Raw genomic sequence first — 19656 nt, forward strand, 5'->3', positions numbered from 1 at the left:
AGACATACAATAGATGTGAAAGACTAAAGGATCTTAAGGAACTTTTTCATCTAATGGGAGAGACAAGTGGATACAAATTGCAATGTACAGTAAGAAAAAGAGTAAGAACAATGACACAAATGATAAGAACACATGTAAGTGAATAGATAAATATCAAAAATATTTATGAGTGCTGAGGTGGCTAATGGAGCTTTGTGACCAAGTAATTAATAAGGGAATGACTAATGGAGATGACTTTTTAGGAAGATTTTGAAGGGGAGGCTGGGTTTGGGGAAATTTGTGGAAGAATTCATCAATCAATCAGTCATATTTATTGAGTGCTTACTGCATGCAGGGCACTGTACTCAGCTCTTAAGAGAATACAATCAACAACATAACAGACACATTCCCTGCCCATGATAAGCTTACAGAATAGAGGATGAGTTTACATATGTAAGGGCCTTTTTCCATTTTAATGGTATTTGTTAAATGCTTAATATGTGATAAACACTGTACTAAGCATCGCAGTAGATATAAAATAATCACACATGGGGCTCACAGTCTTAGTCCTCATTTTACAGATGCTGTAAACTGAACCACATAGCAAAGTGGCAGAGCCAGGATTAGAGTCCATGTCCTTCTTACTTTCAGGCCCCTGTTATATCCACTAAGCTATGCTGCTTCTTATTCTCCTTGGGGGCAAGGAACATGTCCATCAACTCTGTTATACTGTACTCTCTTGAGTGCTTAGGACAGTATTATACACACAATAAGTGCTCAGTAAATATGATGAACTGATTTATGTGTACATGTGACCCAAAAGACTGATGTAGGGTTAACATTTGTTTAGGCACTAATCATCTAAGAACTCATTCATTCATTCAATCATATTTATTTAGTGCTTACCAAGTGCAGAGCACTATATTAAGCTCTAGGAAAGTACAATTCAGCTGCAAAAAGAGACAATCCATGCACACAAGTGGCTCATGTCTACAAGGGGGAAGACAGACATCAAAACAAATAAACAGGCATCATTAGCATCAATATAAATAATTGGAATTATAGATATATACACATCATTAATAAAATGAGTAGAATAATAAAAATGTACAAAAGTGTTGTGGGGTGATGAAGTAGAGAAGAGTGAGTGGGAGTGATGGGGAAGGGGGGGGGCAGAGGAAAAGGGGGGCTCAGTCCAAGAAGGCCTCCTGGAGGAGATGAACTTTCAGTAGGGCTTTGAAGGTGGGGGAAGTGTGCTAGTTTGGGAGGTTTGAGGAGGAAGGGCATTCCAGGCCAAAGGTAGAATGTGGGCTAGGGGTTGACATCAGGAAAGGAGATAATGAGGCACAGTGAGAAGCTTAGCACCAGAGGAGCTGAATGTGTGGGCTGAGCTGTAGAAGGAGAGAAAGGAGGTGAGGTAGAAGGGGGCAATGTAATGGAGAACTTTGAAGCTTGAAGCCAACAGTGAGGAGTTTCTGCTTGATATGGAGGTTGATAGGCAACCACTGGAGATTTTTGAGGAGGGGGGTGACATGCTCAGAATGTTTCTGTAGAAAGATAATCTGGACAGCAGACTGAAGTGGGGAGAGACAAGAGGTTCGGAGATCAGAAAGGATGCTGATGCAGTAATCCAGTCGGGATATGATGAGTAATTGCACTAATGTGGTAGCGCTTTGGATGGAGAAGAAAGGGTGGATCTTGGCGATGTAATGAAGGTGAAACCAGCAGTTTTTGTGACTGATTGGATGTGTGGAGTGAATGAGAGAGAGGAGTCAAGGATGACACCAAGGTTGCAGGCTTATGAGCCAGGAAGGATGGTAGTGCCATCCACAGTGATGGGAAGCTGAGGTAGAGGACAGTGTTTGGGAGGGAAGATAAGGAGCTCAGTCTTGGACAAGTTGAGTTTTAGATAGTGGGAGGACCTCCAGGTGGAGATGTCCTGAAGGCAGGAGGAGATGACGCCTGGAGGGAAGGATAGAAAACAGGGGAGGAGATGTAGATTGGGATATCATCTGTGTAGAGATGACAATTGAAGCATTGAGAGTGAATGAGTTCACCAAGGGAGTGAATATAGATGGAGAACAGAAGGGGACCAAGAATTGACCCTTGGGAAACCCCTACAGTTAGGGGATGGGAGGGGGAAGAGAAGCCCACGAAGGAGACTGAGAAAGAGTGGCCAGAGAAATAAGAGGAGAACCAACCAGGAGAGAGCAGAGTCAGTGAAGATTATACTTTTCTAGGCTATTCCATTCATTATTTGCAGGATCTGATGATGCTTTTGATTCAGCCCTGCAGTATCAAAACCTTCTCAAAGCCCAGGTAATGAAAGAACAAATCCATTCCTGATTTCCACACACTAAACTAGCTTGCCAGCCACTCAACTCTCTGAGCACTACTCAGATCTGCCACATTTTCCAAGATTCTGCTTCATTGTATCTTTCTTATTTTCTTTGTTTTTAAAGATGTTACTATTATCAGTGAAATCCTATCAATAAGTATGACTGATCAGATTAATGATAGTTGTAGTATTAATTTATTAATCACTTTGGTCAAGAATTGTTCTAAACATCACATTGCATACAAATTAATCAGGTTGAATACAGACCTTTGCTCCCAAGGGGCTAATAGTCTAATAATCTAAGTCTAATAGTATAAGGAAGAAAAATTTAATCTCCATTTTACAGATGAGGTAATTGAGGTACAGAGAGTTGTGACTTGCCTGATGTCACACAGCAGGCAAATGGCAGAGCCAGACTTAGGGCCCAGGCCTTTTGACTCCCAGACTCATGCTCTTTCCATTGGGCAATGAAGCTTTAATGAGTTATCAACACTTTCCTTCACTTTTGGTGCTCCTAAAGAATGATTTTTGCTGCCTCTACAAGGTCAGTCTCTGTGAAGGTTGTATATTGAGACACTGGCTCACAAACAAACTCTTTGTTCAAGAAGAAAAAGCCATTTCTTGATTGTTGCCCATCAGGCTGTTGGGTTGGTTTAGGTTGTCTCCTAAAAGTCCAGTTCTGTGTCACACTGTTTGGAGACATTTACTGTGTCATATTTTTGCATGCCCACTTTGTGAGCATCCCATTTCAGTTCACCATACAGTGGCTGCTTGGTTATTCTGCTGCCATTCTTTCTCCTTACATGTCCTACTTAGTGGAGCTGGGTTGCTGTGATGGTGAGCAGCCTGTATTCCAGGGTCTCACTGTGGGTAATTTTTCACTTCCATTTGTGTTGAGTAGGATGAACATGTGACACTAGTGAATCTACTCAAGAATTTGGATCTGTTCTGTAGTATGTACAGTTCTTACAGCCAAGGAGAAGGTTAAGCACAATGATATAATTCACTTTTAATGTTCAATTTTGTCTGGAGCTTGATCCATCATTGTCTCCTTATTCAATACTGTAGATTGCCAAACAAGTATTTTTGAGTCCATTTTCTACCTCAGTCCATCTATGCATGATTGGAGAGTTCACAGTTCTGTGGCAGAGTAACTTGATAGATTGAGGTTCTGTATTCCCATTTAAAATTTTGGGTTTTCTTGGGTGTAGGGTGGCATGTATTTTTTTATTTTCTTCAGATTTGTTGTCAGCCATAATACTACACTGAACCTTAAAGCAATTCATGATTATTTGCTCATTTTCTTGAATATGTGCCTCAGAGACACTTGTTATCTGCTTTTAGCAGTGCCTAAACTATTGTCTCAAAGTCTTTGTTGTTTAGTATAGCCTGTTGATCTGGATAATTATTTTGGTGGCTAGTAATTTATTAGATAAATTCCACAGAAGTTTCACAGAGAGTTCTCTCCTCTTTCATCTTGAAAATTGTTTCATGGTGGCATCTCAGAAGTCCATGGCATTTCCTCACTGTTCCTAATTTTGAGGAAAATCTTGAGCAGATGTTTAACCAGTGCATTCCTTCCAGGCTTATAGATTTGTGCAAGAATGTCATCAGATCCAAATGCTTTTCCATTTTTTAAGACTTTAACTGTAGAAATTATTCCTTAAAACCCTGTGTCACAGAGGATGGAAGAGAAGTTCTGGGGACCAAGATGTAAAATGAGACTCTGGGGTCCTGGTTGAGTCCTAGACTGGGAAGGCTGGGGACAGATTTTCCTGTCCAGTCTCCTATTAGGAGTGGTACATTCAACCCTTCCTCACTCTCCAACCCCCATCCTCTGAATTTCTACATCTTTCTTCTCCCTTGTTATAAATAACATACAACAATCTCACTGCCCCATTTTGCCAGTATTTAAAAGGCTTCCCTAATGGTCCAGTTTTTACAGTCCTTTGTTAAGTAGTTTAAAGAATTTTATAGCTATAATAGGATATAATATGTAACTGTATAAAGGAGTGAAGTAAATAAAACATATCCCAATGGTTTACACAGCATTGAGTGTCCAGATACACTCAAAAATGGTGTAAAAAGCAGAATATGTCACAGTAGTGTCTGCTGCTGCAAACGGTGCAGTAGATTTCTGTTCCACAGTCACAGAATGTTTCCAGAGCTCCCTGATGAAAACAAGGAGACTGTGTAAGAGAGTGTGAATGGCTTTCAGCAAATCATCATCACTACAGAAACAGCACCCCAACCTCCTACTCCACCTCTAAACAAAAATTCCATGCAGCTATGTGATTCAGGTCATGGATTGTTCAATCACTGATGAGGCAGCCGCATCACTCAGAGACATGCTGGGTTCTTAAAGAGCCTTATTTAGGGATGCGCACCTCACTTTGAATAGGGGAGGGGTGAGAGGTATACTAAACATAGTATACCTCATCAAACTCAAAATTAGATAACCATGCCTGGTTAACCTTTATCTTGCATTAACATTAACAAAGAGAGACCACAATCATTAAATCACAGCATACAGGATACTATAAGTCATTGACAGTGTCAACCGTCCCCCAAAAAAGACAGTGCTTGCAGTTTGTGAATTGGCCAGATATGGAGTCCAAACTGTAGCAATGAATGGAATTAGACTAACTGATTAAGGACAGTTCCCAGAGACAGACACTTCTTCTGGAGAAGTCTCCCAGCTTCTGAGCAAAGCAATTCAAGTGTCAGATTGGCAATCAGGAAGTCTTTACTTTCTGTCTGGCTCCCCAAACTGCTTAGAATAATAATAACAATAATAACTGTGGTATTTGTTGAGGGCTTACTATGTTCCAAGCACTGTATCAAGAGCTGGGATAGATAGAGAAGATTACAGGGAATGTGTGCAGGCAATATGTCTGTCTATTGTTGTAATGTACTCTCCCAAATGTTTAGTATAATGCTCTGCAAACAGTAAGTGTTCTGCACACAGTAAGTGCTCAATAAATACATTGAATGAATGAATTGTCGGGCACAATCCCTCTCCCACATGGGGCTCACAGTCTAAGTGAGAGGAAGAATGGGTACTGAATCCCCATTTTACAAGTGCAGTAACTGAAGCACAGACAAAGTAAGTGACTTGCTCAAGGTCATACAGCAGGTAGGTGGCAGAATCAGGTTAGAACCCAGAGGTCCTGGTTTTTTTCCACTAGGTCATGCTATGCTACTCTTCCTTATTGTGTTTCCATGCTTCTGACTTGCAGCAGTATCTCAAGATCTCCTGACTCCACCAAAAATCCAATCCCTCCCCCTGCACCTTAAACCCCAGCCCTTTGGAGGCAAGTGGTAGAGCTGAGATTAGAACTCAGGTCCTTCTGACCCCTGGGCTTGTGCTTTATCCACTAGGCCAACACTACTTCTCTACCTTTCCAGTTTTCTGCCTTTCTACCATCCAGAGTTTTGTGTGCCTCCTTTCATTTTTATGTGCAGCACTTGCTTGGGTATCTTGCTGTCATCTATTCTAACAATAATAGTTATTATTGTGGTACTTTTTAAGCGATTATTATGTGCCAGGGTGTGTGTCTTCATTCTGTCTGTTGCTATGCCCACTGTTTCAGTGTTGATGAACTGATTGAATTCCAGTACCCCATTGTTGTTTATTTTGCCTCATCATGATGAGTATAGGCAAGTCACTTCACTTCTCTGTGCCTCAGTTTGCTCATCTGTAAAAGGGGGATAAAGTCTGTGAGCCTCACGTGGGACAACCATGTTCCCCTGTATCTACCCCAGTGCTTAGAACAGTGCTCTGCACGTAGTAAGTGCTTAACAAATACCAATATTATCATTATTATTATTATAGTGATGATGATCAGAAGCAGTGTGGCTTAGTGGAAAGAGCACAGGCTTGGGAGTCAGAGGTCATGGGTTTTAATCCCACCTCCACCACTTGTCAGCTGTGTGACTTTGGGCAAGTCACTTAACTTGTCTGTGCCTCAGTTACCTCCTCTGTTAAATGGGGATTAAGACTGAAACCCCACGTGGGACAACCTGATTACCGTGTATCTACCCCAGTGCTTAGAACAGTGCTTGGTAGTAAGCGCTTAACAAATATCATCATTATTTTTTATTTTTAGTTTATACATGACTCTGAACCAGTGGCTCCAAGAACAGGATGTGTTTCCTTTTGTAGGTCTGAGGTAGGCTAAAAGGTTGGATACAATGGCAGACTTCTAGAATTTCACTGGGTATAGAGTTTGATATCCTTTAGTTGCTACATTCTGTCTTGCAGTCTTCATGGGCTTTGCTGGCCCATAGTACATGGCCTAGGGAGCAGATTTTGGTGACTATTTTAAGTTCTATGTTGCTGATTAAAAAAAACCCAAAACACCTTTGATGTGTGTGGGGTTTTCCAAGTGTAGGATGGTACATAACTTGTGCTTTCTTCAAACTAATTGTTAGGAAAGAATTCTGCTCTGCAGCTGCAAAGAGAATCATAATCATTTGCTTGAAAATGCCTCTAAATATAGTTAATAATAATAATAATAATGTTGGTATTTGTTAAGTGCTTACTATCTGCCGAGCACTGTTCTAAGCGCTGGGGTAGACAGAGGAGTATCAGGTTGTCCCACGTGGGGCTCACAGTCTAAATCCCCATTTTACAGATGAGGAAACTGAGGCACCGAGAAGTTAAGTGACTTGCCCAAAGTCACACAGCTGACAAGTGGCTGAGCCAGGATTCGAACCCATGACCTCTGACTCCAAAGCCCGTGCTCTTTCCACTGAGTCATGCTTGTCTTGATATTAGAAGAAGCAACTACTGATGGTGAAATTCAACTACAAGTGTGTGTTTTACAGAAAAGACCAATGTAGGACCATCCTGTCCTGGCCACGCTGTGCTCACAAAATGGTTGTTTTGTCATGTGTGATGTTTACAACACCAGGCATAATTTTTCTCTTTTGATTCTTTGTTGGTCATATATTGTGTCTTGAGTCCAGACTGAGATTCTTGCTTTCCCTGGCCTCCCACAGGCTTCTAAGGATTCACTGCCCGCAGATTCCTGCTCCCCAGGGATGAGATCCAAGGATACACCTCACCCAACTCCTGAGATGAGATCCAAGGATGTACCTCACTCCCTGGGCAGCACTAATTAATCTATAGTTTCTACTGGATCAAGAACTATGGGACAGTTTCAAAATGAAATTAAAACAAAACCCCATTATGTACAGTGGAAAGTTTTATAATAATTATGGTATTTGTTAAGTCCTTACTGTGTGCCAGGCACTGTACTAAGCACTGCATACAAACAAATCAGGTTGGACAGTCCCTAGCTCTAGCTCACCGTCTTAATCCCCATTTTACAGATGAAGTAACTTAGGCACAGAGAAGTGAAGTGACTTGCCCAAGGCTACACAGAGACAAGTGGAGGAGTCAGGATTAGAAACCATGACCTTCTGAGTCGCTCTATTCAATTTTTTAAATTCAATTCTTATTTATTTTATTTTATTTGAAGTTTTATTGAAGTTTATTGAAGTTTTATTCAGTTATTGGTCTAATTAAAGGGGAAAATGGATACACACATACGGATGCACACACACATGCATACACATCTACATATATAGCTACCCATCTGACTATCTGCCCCAAGTTCATACAGATGGTCCCACTTCGGAGGAGTTCAGGGAGTCCGGCTTTCCACAGCACAGTGTCCGGATACAAGTTTTAGATGATTCCTAGAGGCCACACCATAGGTATCTCGGTGCAAGTCTTAGGTGGTTTTGCTGCTGCCCAGAGTCTGGTTCTTTCCCCCTTTTATTAATGATAATAGCAATTATTATCATAATAATTATGGTCTTTGTTAAATGACTATTTAACAGGCACTGTACTAAGCGCTGATGTCCACTTGTTTCCGGGCGTCGTGGCGGGTTCTGATTCACTGCTTTGATTGTCTGCCATCTCAAGCCCATTACTGGATAAAATGAGGGAGGACTGCTACTCCTCCCCCAGGTCCCACCCCGTGAGCTGTTTTTGCAAAGTAGCTTCTCTCCTGTCACTTCGGGCAGTCTTTCTTCTGCCTGACCACAAGACAGTTCAGTTCATCTTCAAATTCCTCCTTCGATGTTGTTGTTCATGGGTTCAAAGAACAGTCTCATAAAATGGCTTCTGTGTTACAAGATGAATTCACTCATGCTCACCACACATTATAAAGCTTTTGCTGAAAAAGAATGCCTCCTTTCTTGATAACAGTAAACCACACTGGTCTGTTCTCAGCAACTGACTTCCTAATTTCAACTGGGATGTAGCACTGTCTGAGCCGTTTGTTTTACTCTGTTCTTAAAATGCTTCCTTCATCCTCCTTGCTTTCAGTTTTCCAGTTTCAGATCTCCATTCAGCTGTCACTTGGGTATCCTGATTGTTGTTCATTCTTCTCATGGTGCAGCTGTACTGAAGTGAATATAGCTTCTATGAGGCTGACGTCTTTCCAGAACATAGTTGTTGATCTTGTTTTACTCCGCAGCAGAGTATAACCTATGAAAAAAAAATAGAATTACTCAAGGAGTAGGATATGGCACCTGTGTTTGTGGTCTAGATCTCACAGCTGTAGAGAAAGTTGGGCTTAGTACCTGGTTCAATTCATCCTCCACATTTTGATAGCCTTTCAAAGTGTGTTGGCCTTCTTGATTCAGCTTTCTCTTTCTTTGTCTATAGTCTAAAATTGCATCACTGGTTAGTGAGCTTCCTAGATAGAATTCTGTGAGCACTTTTAGCTCCCTGTTGCCAATATAAATTTTTAGTTTTGTGTGTGTGGCTATCTTGGTGCAAGCCAATACATCACCACCCAAGTGGGAAGCATTCCTAGGAGGGAGTTACATGCATGTAAAATATAAGTGAACTCCCCTCAAATGGGAAATGTTTATGAGTGGGAACTAGGTTTGTCACCATGTGCAAATAACACATAAGTGAATTCCTCCTGAGTGGGTAGCATTCATGGGCAGGAGCTGGGGTGCTTTGCTATGTGTGAGTAAAGCATAAATGAACTCCTCCCAAATGGGAAGTGTTCATGGGTAGGAGCTAGGTAATACCTGGCAGATTTGCTGATGTGGTTTACAGACATTTGCAAAACTTTTTAGGTGTGTGACTTGAGAGTGCAGTCATCTGCGCACAGTAATTGTTCCAGACTGTCTCTGGAACTTTGGTTGATGCTTGAAGGATGTTGATTTGGAATAGTTCCTCAGAGGTGAAAAAGTATGTTTAATATCTGCATCCAGGTCTCCTGCACCTTCCAGCATGGCTGTGTGGAATGATTTGAACAGAACTGTTCCAAATCCACCTACTTGGCCTTACTCAACTGGCTATGGGGAATGGAACAAACAGGATACACCCAGCTCTATTCCAGATAGTCATGCTGTCATGAAGTGGTCTCAGAACACTGACAAACTTTAAAGGGAAGCCCAGATCTACTGAAAGAATCAAATGCTTTCTTGAAGGTCTATGTAAACTCTTTAGGAGTCTTAATGCTGATCCTTGCACTTCTGCTGCACTATTATGTAATCAATAAAGGACCATTGTTTAGATCAAGGATGCCTTCTTTTGATTAGCTGGTGTAAGACAGTAGTTGTGATTCTGAGGTGGTGGTAGGTGCATTCACTCAGTAAAAGAAGACCATTGTTATTAACTTTGCCAATCTCCTGAAGCCTAATGACTTCCCTCTATATGGGCATCACTTGCAACTCTGATATTGAAATCACCCTTTAAAATTGGCTTATCTGATGTTGATATTCTAATAATAAGTTATTGCTTATTTCTAATTGCTTATATGCTTAGAAGTCTTCTTCTTCATCACAGTTTGTCATTGCAATGATAGCAAAGTGCTTTTGTTTGAAAGGCAGGTCTGGCATTAATTAGAGAAACAGCTTGGCTCAGTGGAAAGAGTACGAGCTTAGGAGTCAGAGGTAATGGGTTCTAATTCCAGCTCTGCCACCTGTCAGCTGTGTGACTTTGGACAAGTCACTTCACTTCTCGGTGCCTCAGTTACCCCATCTGTAAAATGGGGATGAAGCCTGTGAACCTCACGTGGGACAACCTGATTACCTTGTATCTACCCCAGCGCTTAGAACAGTGCTCGGCACATAGTCAGCACTTAATAAATGCCAACATTATTATTATTATTATTATTATTAATAGATGGTCACTTATACCTCAGAACAAACTGGGAGGTCTGATATTAGTGACTGTCATATTGCAAATCCAACCCTTGATAGGCATCATTCTGAAAAGGGAAGACCTGAATCCAGTGTCTACTTCTGAGAGCAGTCATTTATCAGATAGTCTATTCTTGCTTAGTGTGTGCTATGAAATCGTCTCCATACCTGGCCAAGCTGTCCTCTTTATAAACCAATGACTGTTTTCCTCTTCATGTAAAATTGATAGGTTTCAAGAAGCAATGGTTATTTTCTTAGTCTTCATTTGTCTCATCCAACACTCAGGGACAGGTTCAAAGATTGGCACAGTGGGAGTGAGAGACAAGAGTCAGAAAGACTGAATCATGCAAAATTTATTCTACCTAGTAAATTGAACTTCCCTATCGATAGGAATACACTCATTTTAGTTTGGTGCTCTGCATCTTACAATGCCCTGCATCCACTCAAACTGAAGGCTTCTCTCTCAGGAGGAATACACTTATTTAGTTTCTCGCTCATGGAATAGTGCTTAGCTCCTGCCCATGAATGTTTCCCACTTGGGAGGAATTCACTTATGTTTTACTTGCACATGGTGATGCACCTAGCTCTCACCCATGAATCCTTCCTACTGGGAGAAGTTCACATGTGTTACACATATGTGGTGAGGCACCTTAGATTCCAGCTTCACAAGCACTCAGCAGGACACTCACCTGTCCAATGCCTCCTCACTTGTTGCAGAAAGAGTGGGCTTCCCACACTCTGGACCTAGGTCACCAGCAGCTGGCTGCTGTAAGTCTCAATCCATCGTACAGAACGTCAGAGATGGCAGGTATTTATTACCTGTCCTTCTTCTTCCCCTCCCCCCTGCTCCTCTATACCTTATTTGGTTGGCATGGGGATGAGGGACATCTTCTTCTGCATTCCTGGACTACTACTACCCTCATCCCTTTGCACTTATCAAAACACTTGCCCAGTCCCTTCTTCCCTCTTCCCAAGGTTCAGTTCTTAATCCCCTTCTATTCTCCATTTACATCCACTCCTGTGAATAAATCATTTGCTCCCATGGCTTCAACTACCACCTCTGTACAGCTGATTCCCAAATCTACATCTCCAGCCCTGACCTCTCTCCTTCTCTGCAGTTCACATTTAATGAACAGGTGAAAGGGGTGGATTTTGAGAGAAGTGCATAGTTGACATGTGGGGGAGGGGGTAGATTGGGATAAAGGTCTTTTTCTGGGAAGGCCTCTTGAAGGAGATGTGATTTTAGGAAGGTTTTAAAGGTGGAGACAGTAATGAACTGTAGCATATGAAAGGGAGGAAGAATATGGGCATGAGGGTCAGTGGCAGGATAGATGAGTCCAAGATACAGAGTTGGTATTAGAGGAGCAGATGTCCAAGTTAGGTTGTAGAAGGAAATCAGCAAGTTTAGGGAGGAGGAACAGAGCTGATCAGGTGCTTTAAAACCAATAGTAAAGAGTTTCTATTTGATAGAGAGGTGGACGGGCAACCACTGGAGGTGAAGTGGGGGGATATGGCCTGAACATTTTTTCAGAAAAATGATCCTTGTAGCAGAGTGAAGTATGGACTAGAGAGGGGAGAGACAGGATGCAGGGAGGTTTAGTGAGAGGGCTAATGCAGTAATCAAAGCAAGAAACAATGAGTGCTTGTATCAGCCTTGTAGAAGTTTGGATGGAGAGGAAAGGGTAGATTCAAGAGATACTGTGAAGGTAGGACCAACAGGATTTCATGGCAGATTGAGAATGTAAGTTGAAGGAAAAGGATGAGTCAAGGAAAATGCCAAGGTTAAAGGCTGTGAGACCGGGAGGGTGATGGTGTTCTCTATACTAATAAGAAATTCAGCGGGAGGACAAGTTTTGGGTGGAAAGGAGTTCTGTCTTGGACATGTAAAGTTTGAGCTGTCAACAGGACATCCAAGTAGAGATGCCCTGAAGGCAGGCAGAAATGTGAGACTGCAGAGGAGAGAGGTCTGTCTGGAGAGGTAAATTTGCGAATCATGCAAACTGAGATGGCAGTTGAAGTCACAGGAGTTAATGAGTTCTCCAAGGGAATGTTTTTTTATGTAGAATAGGAGGGGACCCAGAACTGAACTTTGAAGTACTTCCACAGTTATAGGGCTAACTGTTATAGGCAGTTATAGGAAGAAGAGGAGCCTGCAAAAGAGACTTAGAAGGAGTGATCAACAAGATAGGAAGAAAATCAGGAGAGGATAATGTCACTGAAGCCAAAGTTGAACAATGTTTCCAGAAGAAACAGGTGGACCACAGGATTGAAGGCAGAAGGAAAGTCGAGGAGGATTAAGATGGAGTAGTGGCTACTGGATTTGGCAAAAAGAAAGACATTGGTGACCTTAGAGATGACATTTTCTTGGAGTGGAAGAGAGAAGCCAGATTGCGGGGGGTTAAAGAGGGAGTTGGAGAAGAGGAAGTGTAGGTAGCAAGTGTAAACAACTCGTTCAAGGAGTTTGGAAAGGAATGATAGTGGGGAGATGGGGCAATAACTGGAGGGAGCTGTAGAGTTTGAAGGCTTTTTTAGGAAAGAGGTACATGGGCATGCTTAAAAGCAGTGGAAAAAGAGCTATTGGAAAGTGAACGGTTGAAGATGGTAGGTCAGGGATGCAAGATGAGAGGGGCAGTTGTTTTGATAAAGTGGGAATGGATGGGTTCAGAAGCCCAGATGGAGGGAAAGATTTTGAGGGGAGGCAGGAAATCTCCTCTTGAGATACTGCTGGGAAGATTGAGAGAGTCAAAGAAGAGACTGGAGGAGGAAGGGACTATAAGAGGAGCAGGGGGAGATTTTTGGGATACCATGTATAATGGTTCCAGTTTTCTAGATCTTCTGTTTACTCCTTACTCCCACAAGAAGTCCCTCTCTATATATATTGACTAGATTACAACTCTATCCATTCAGAAACTTTCTGAAATCCCACATCCTTCATGACTTAATTTTTCTTTCTCAACTTTTGTCATCTCCAAATTTAAGTTCCCACAACCACTCTCAGAATTTATGTGCATAAATTCTCCTCTTCCATCTTTTCCTCATCCATCTTTTCATTCTGCTATTCCTGCTTTCTCTAATTTCTGTCTGCCTCCCTTGCTGGATTCTATGCTCCTTGAGAGCAGAGGTCATATCTTTCTCGCAAGTATTTAGTGAGTGCTCTACATGCAGTGAGATATTCAGTAAATACTACTGACTGGTTGATTGGCTGATTGAATGATCAGTTCACTGAAAAGAATGGAGGGATGAAAAGAATGTACTCTCCAGCCAAGAGCATAATTGGAATCACCTTTGCTTGGCCTATCCAGGCGAGCTACTAACCCCTTCCCCAACCAAACCCCAAATTTACATCCTGTTCTCAGCACTTCCCTTCCTTTATCTGGGAAAAGACTGCATGCCATATAATGCCACTCTCTTTCCTTTTGGGTGAGTTTTCATTACAGATCAAGGTACTCCATATCATATGAAAAAGTTTCAGTTTCTATAATTTTGACTTTTGATTATTCAACCTTTTTTGATAAATGAATTTTCCTTACAGTTTTGGGAACTGTCAGATTTTAAAACATTTTAAATAACCAATCTCTGTTGCCATATATTTAGTAACACCTAATCAATGACACAAACAGTTCGGGCAACCTAAACTCTTTTATCTGTGCCATTTATGAACCAACAATTTGCCTTTCAACTAGTTTTATGACAAATTCATTCTTTTATGACCAGTTTGAAATTATGAATGCTTTCTTTGGGAATTACTGATTTTGAAATGAGTACTAGGGAAAGGACTGGAGGAAGAAAAGAGAACAGAAAGTACAAATACTAGTTTCTTCCCACTAAATCCAGGAGACTCGTCTGGAATGAGAGCATTATGACTTTATCAATTAATTCATTCATTCAATCAAATATATTTATTGAGCACTTACCATGTGCAGAGCACTGTACTAAGCACTTGGAATTTACAGTTCAGCAACATAATTTATGTTTACAAACTTATTAAGCTCAACCACAAATGATTAAGTAACTGTCCTTCTCTGGGTTAAAAAGAAGTCCTTAATCAGGTATTTTGGACATTTCATCTTTATAGTGAATTAGAATTTAATTAATATTTTAGCTCCTAATGTCAACAATTTTCTCCATCTCATGACTTCCAATATAAATTGTGGAGAAGGGCTAATGGAAGTATCCAGATTACACTCTGGGCTCCTGGCTTTTAGAGTCCATTTATGTATACACATCTTTATACATCCCTGTTTCAGAGTGAAGAGTCATAGGTTTGTAACCTTGTTACACTGTGCCTTCTCTAGTCATTAGAAAGATGTGAAATCAAAAGTAGAAGCCCCAAAGGATGGTAGAGGGAATGCTCCAAGTCGCTGAGCTACACGGGAGACTGACCTTGAAAACCTCAAAATAAACCTGTATTAAAATTTGTATGAGAAAGATTTGAGAGGCAAAAGGTTGTGGCAACTGTTGAAAGGAATGAGGCAAAGTTTTCATATGGGATTGAGCTGAATAAGTAAAGAATGCTCTGGTTCTAATTTATTTTATCTTTCATTTTATAAAAGTAGGGAAATTAATTAAGAATTTATTAGTTTAAGTTTATTCACCTCTGTTCTCAAGCCAGAAAACTAAAGAAACCATGTTGCCATGAGTAATGTGTGTTAGGCTTTGCTTATATGGTATTACTATTTTTATCTTTAGACCAAAAAAATGATGTTGATGAAAGATAATTGAGAAAAACATGTTTGAATTACAGCAAAACCATCCTATTAAAATACAGAAGTTTCATTCACTTCATACGCCTGCCAAGTGAATTTTCATATTCTTTAATTCAGAGTTAGCCATCCATTGATAATTCCACTAATACCTGTATAATGCTTTCCAGCTTTAGCTTCCCATACTTCACTCTACTGTGAGGATCATTTTTCACAAAAATGTTCAGAACATGTTTCCCACTCCTCAAGAAACTCCAGTGGTTGCCTGTCTACCTCGGTCCCCCTCTATTCTCCATCTACAGTCATTCACTTGGAGAACTCATTTACTCCCACGGCTTCAACTACCACCCCTATGAAGATGCTACCCAAATCTTCCTCTCATCCCCTTATTTCTCTCCCTCTTTTCAGGCTCACATGTCCTCCCATCTTCAAGACATCTCTATTTGGATGTCCTTCCATTACCTCAAACTTAACACCTCTAAAACACAGCTCCTTATCTTCCCATCCAAACCCTGTCCTCTTCTTGACTTTTCCATCACTGTAGATGGCACCACCTTCCTTCCCATGCCACAAGCCCAAAACCTTGGCATTATTCTAGACTCTTCTCTCTCATTTAACCCACACGTTCAAACTATCACCAAATCCTGTTGGTCCCACCTTCACAACATTGCAAAAATCCTCCCTTTCCTCTCCATCCAAACTGCTACCCCATTAACAGTCACTCATCCTATCCCACTTACATTACTGACTGCATTAGCCTCTTTGCTGACCTTCCAACCTCCTGCCTCTCCCCACTCCAGTCTATACTTCACTTTGCTGCCCAGATCATATTTCTATAGAAATATTAGGACATGTCACCACCTTTCCTCAAAAATTTCCTGTGGCTGCTTACACACCTCCATATCAAACAAAAACTCCTCACCATTCGCTTTAAAACACTCCAACACCTTACCCCCTTCTACCTCACCTTACTTCTCTCCTACAGCCCAGGCTGCATACTTCACTCTTCTGATGCTAACCTTCCCACTGGGCCTCCACCTCACCTATCTCAAATCAGACCCTGGCCCACATCCTGACTCTGGTCTGGAATGTCCTCCTTCCTCAAATCCACCAGACAATTACTCTGCCCACCTTCAAAGCCTTATTGAAGGCACAGTTCTTCCAAGAGGTATTACCAGAGTAAGCCCCACTTTTCCTCATCTCCCACTCCTTTCTGTGTCACACAGATTTGCTCCCTTTGCTCTTCCCCAGTCTCAGTCCCACAACACCTAAGTATATATCTGTAATTTTATTTATTTGTACCCATATTTGTTTATTTGTATTTTTGTCTGTCTCTCCCATCTAGATTGTGAGCTCATTGTGGGCAGGGATTATCATTGTTTATTATTGCATTGTACTTTCCCAAGCACTTAGTACAATGCTCTGCACACAGTAAGTGCTTAAAAAATACGATTGAATGAAAGAGCCTTCACATCAAACAAAACCCCCTTACCATTGGCTTTAAATAACCTTGTTCTCTCCTACCTCTCCTCACTACTCTCCTACTACAACCCAGCCCACATACTCACTCCTCTAATGCCAACCTTCTCACTGTACCTCTATTTCCACCACCAATTCCTCACTCATGCCCTGCCTTTGGCCTGGAATGCACTCCCTCCTCAATTTTAACAAACAATTACTCATCCCTCCCCGTTCAAAGTCTTACTGAAAGCACATCTCTTTCAAGATACCTTCCCTGACTAAGCCCTCCTTTCCTCTTCTTCTGCATTGCTCTGACTTGCTCCCATTATTTGTTCTCCTCCCAGCCCCATAGCACTTAAGAACATATCTGTAATTTATTTATTTGTATTGATGTCTGTCTCCCCATCTCTAGATTGTGAGCTCGTTGTGGACAGGGAACATGTCTGTTTATTATTATATTGAACTCTCCTAAGCACTTAGTACAGTTCTCTGCACATAGTAAGTGCTTAATAATTACAACAGAATGAATGAACAAATGAAAGTCTGAGAAGGTGCAGCCTTATAGGCAATGGGGTAAATCTTTCTATGAATGAAAAAAAGTGAATTGTTAAATTTTTTGAAGTGCATTAGTATTGCTTTATTATATAATAACAATTGTGGTATTTATTAGGTGCTTGCTATGTGCCAACACATAAGTAGACACGCCCAAGGTACCAACAAGTACACAGTACACTTACCAAATTTGCTTCAGAAAAATAAATATTTAATCCTTTCTAAAAACAAATGGAAGTTAGTAATCTGAAGAAGTTAATGCATCCCTACAAATTGAGCCAATTGCAACCTACCAGTACCCTAAAGGCCACTCAGTTATAAACATATCGTTTGCTGAATTATAAATCTACAGAAGAAGAATTATAAAAATAGTTTTCTCCATAATTGGGACCATCCATAATTTGCCTGGGTTTGAGGTTAAGTGAAATATTTTGCTTTCTCAATATATTTCTCCTGCACTAATATTGTTCCCTTTATCTTGACGGACTGATAGAATTGTTATCCACCGTCCACATTGATTCTCACTGGGGAATATTCTCAAAGTGCTTGACTTACAGCAAGGCCGCAACAGACCCTTTTGTGTACTCTTCATTGTGATATCAGTACAAAAGACCTGGAAGGATATCCTGAACAAGATCCTCAAAAGGAGTTCCATCAATTCCTCAGGTCTTACAGGTGAAGCCTACAGTCAGAATACTTTACAAATCAGTGAGTGACTGAGGAAGTCAAGGGAATCAGTGTGTCAGGAGAAGAATTGGAAGATTGGAAAGTAACTGACCTATATGCTAAGTAATCATCATCAGTTCACCTCCTCACCCTGGGAACATCAAGTTATTAAACTTTGGCTTACTTGTAGTTAGAAGTTCTAGTCGTTTCCTGTTGGACTTTTTGCTGACCTTTTCAGTTGGTACCTAGTACTTCCTAAAATTGTTTTGAGAGGGAATAGATTGACCACTGTATAATCTTAAAAGACCACTTTCTAAAGTTTTGAAATTTTTGATAAGGCTACACATATGTCACTAAGTGATAAAAGAAGATAGATTTTCTAAAATTGTCATATACATTTTCTAAGATTGTCATAACATATGGAAACTATGACATTAGAAAATACATATGTATAGGAAAAATTTGTGAAAATAAATTTTTGATCAAAAACTATTACTAGAAGAGATTTTCTAAATTACTATCAGCTTTTAACTTTAACAAATTTTAAAGACGTTGTAAAGTACTTTAGTGTTTAATGGCTTTTTTTACTCTTTACAGGCCTATGTGTTCACATCAATGACAGTAATTTTTATAGTTTTAGGCAGAATGAATACTAGAGCTATATGTGATTGAATTATCTTACTGGATAGTACAGGGCTAATTATTCATTAAACCCTTTTGGGCTGACTATCCCAGTAAAGTATTAACCCAGTAGAGTGACTCCAAATATTTTTGTGGCTTAGTCTAGAAATTTCTGAGGAAAATGGGTAATGTAACCTTTTTCCCAAAAGACCAACATACATTTTAAAAGCCCCAAAAAGTGATCCAATGTCCCTGTTTTGCTCCAAATTACTGGGGTTGAAGTCCCTATTTAAATTTTGAAAAGATTTATGTAGCTTCCATAAGATTGTTCATATCCCAACACAAACCTGTTTGTCAGTCACTGACTGACAAATGCTGGGCCTCAAACGACAGTGACCAGGAAAGCAGTCCAAGTCATTTAACTGCCTTTGCCAAAAGATAGCTTACCTTTCTACTGGTGAAACTGTGAAATAACTGAGTAATTTAGATCCCAAAATATCTTTAGGTCTCTTTATCCAGATTCAGACAAAAGGTTTTTTGGAATAATGAAGGCTAAACTCTATATTTTGGCTTTCATTGTCTGGATAATCTGGTAATCATCATTTTTAAGTGATGAGAGGAGCAATTATCCCAGAATCTGGATCATTGTAAGCAGTCATTTTGGATAATCTAGGTCAAAAAGCCTCTATTTACTAAGGGGAAGTAGCCTGAATTAATTCGATAATAAGCTCAGAGCTCCTCTTAGCTTTGCCAGAAGAGAAATTCCTGTTTAGGACCTTGATTGATGGATTGCTTTGACAGCATCAGAAATTTATCAAAAGTCCTGATAGGCAAGAGATCAAACTGATGCCACCAAAGCCCTAAGTGTACCGGGGAACTTATTCAACATCTTCTTAATGAATTATTTAAACCTACAGGAAATGGGAAGTTATAACTGTATTAACAATGATCAGCCATTCTTAATTGTCATTACAATTCATTTTTAAAAAGTTTGCATTCATTCTAAACAACCAGTTGAATTGTCTACTTCATTTTAATTTGATTTATCAATCTCATAGTTTTCTCATGTATAGCATATACAATCATCCTGTTCATTATTGTCAGTTCATTGTGTGCAGGGAATGTGTCTGTTATATTGTTATGTTATTCTCTCCCAAGGGT

The 19656-nt window shown here is 40.4% G+C and overlaps 1 protein-coding gene across 1 annotated transcript in view; it reads left to right on the plus strand.

The window, feature by feature from the left end:
• Positions 1-17924, plus strand: part of GPR26 (G protein-coupled receptor 26) — a 122796-nt gene extending 104872 nt beyond the window's left edge. The window contains 3 exon segments of the mRNA XM_029081014.1: positions 2957-2964; positions 17702-17812; positions 17815-17924. Coding sequence (XP_028936847.1) covers positions 2957-2964; positions 17702-17812; positions 17815-17924 — 229 coding nt within the window.
• Positions 17925-19656: the final 1732 nt, after the last annotated feature.

This window comes from Ornithorhynchus anatinus, chromosome 16 (assembly GCF_004115215.2).
Source record: "Ornithorhynchus anatinus isolate Pmale09 chromosome 16, mOrnAna1.pri.v4, whole genome shotgun sequence".
Lineage (NCBI taxonomy): Eukaryota > Metazoa > Chordata > Mammalia > Monotremata > Ornithorhynchidae > Ornithorhynchus > Ornithorhynchus anatinus.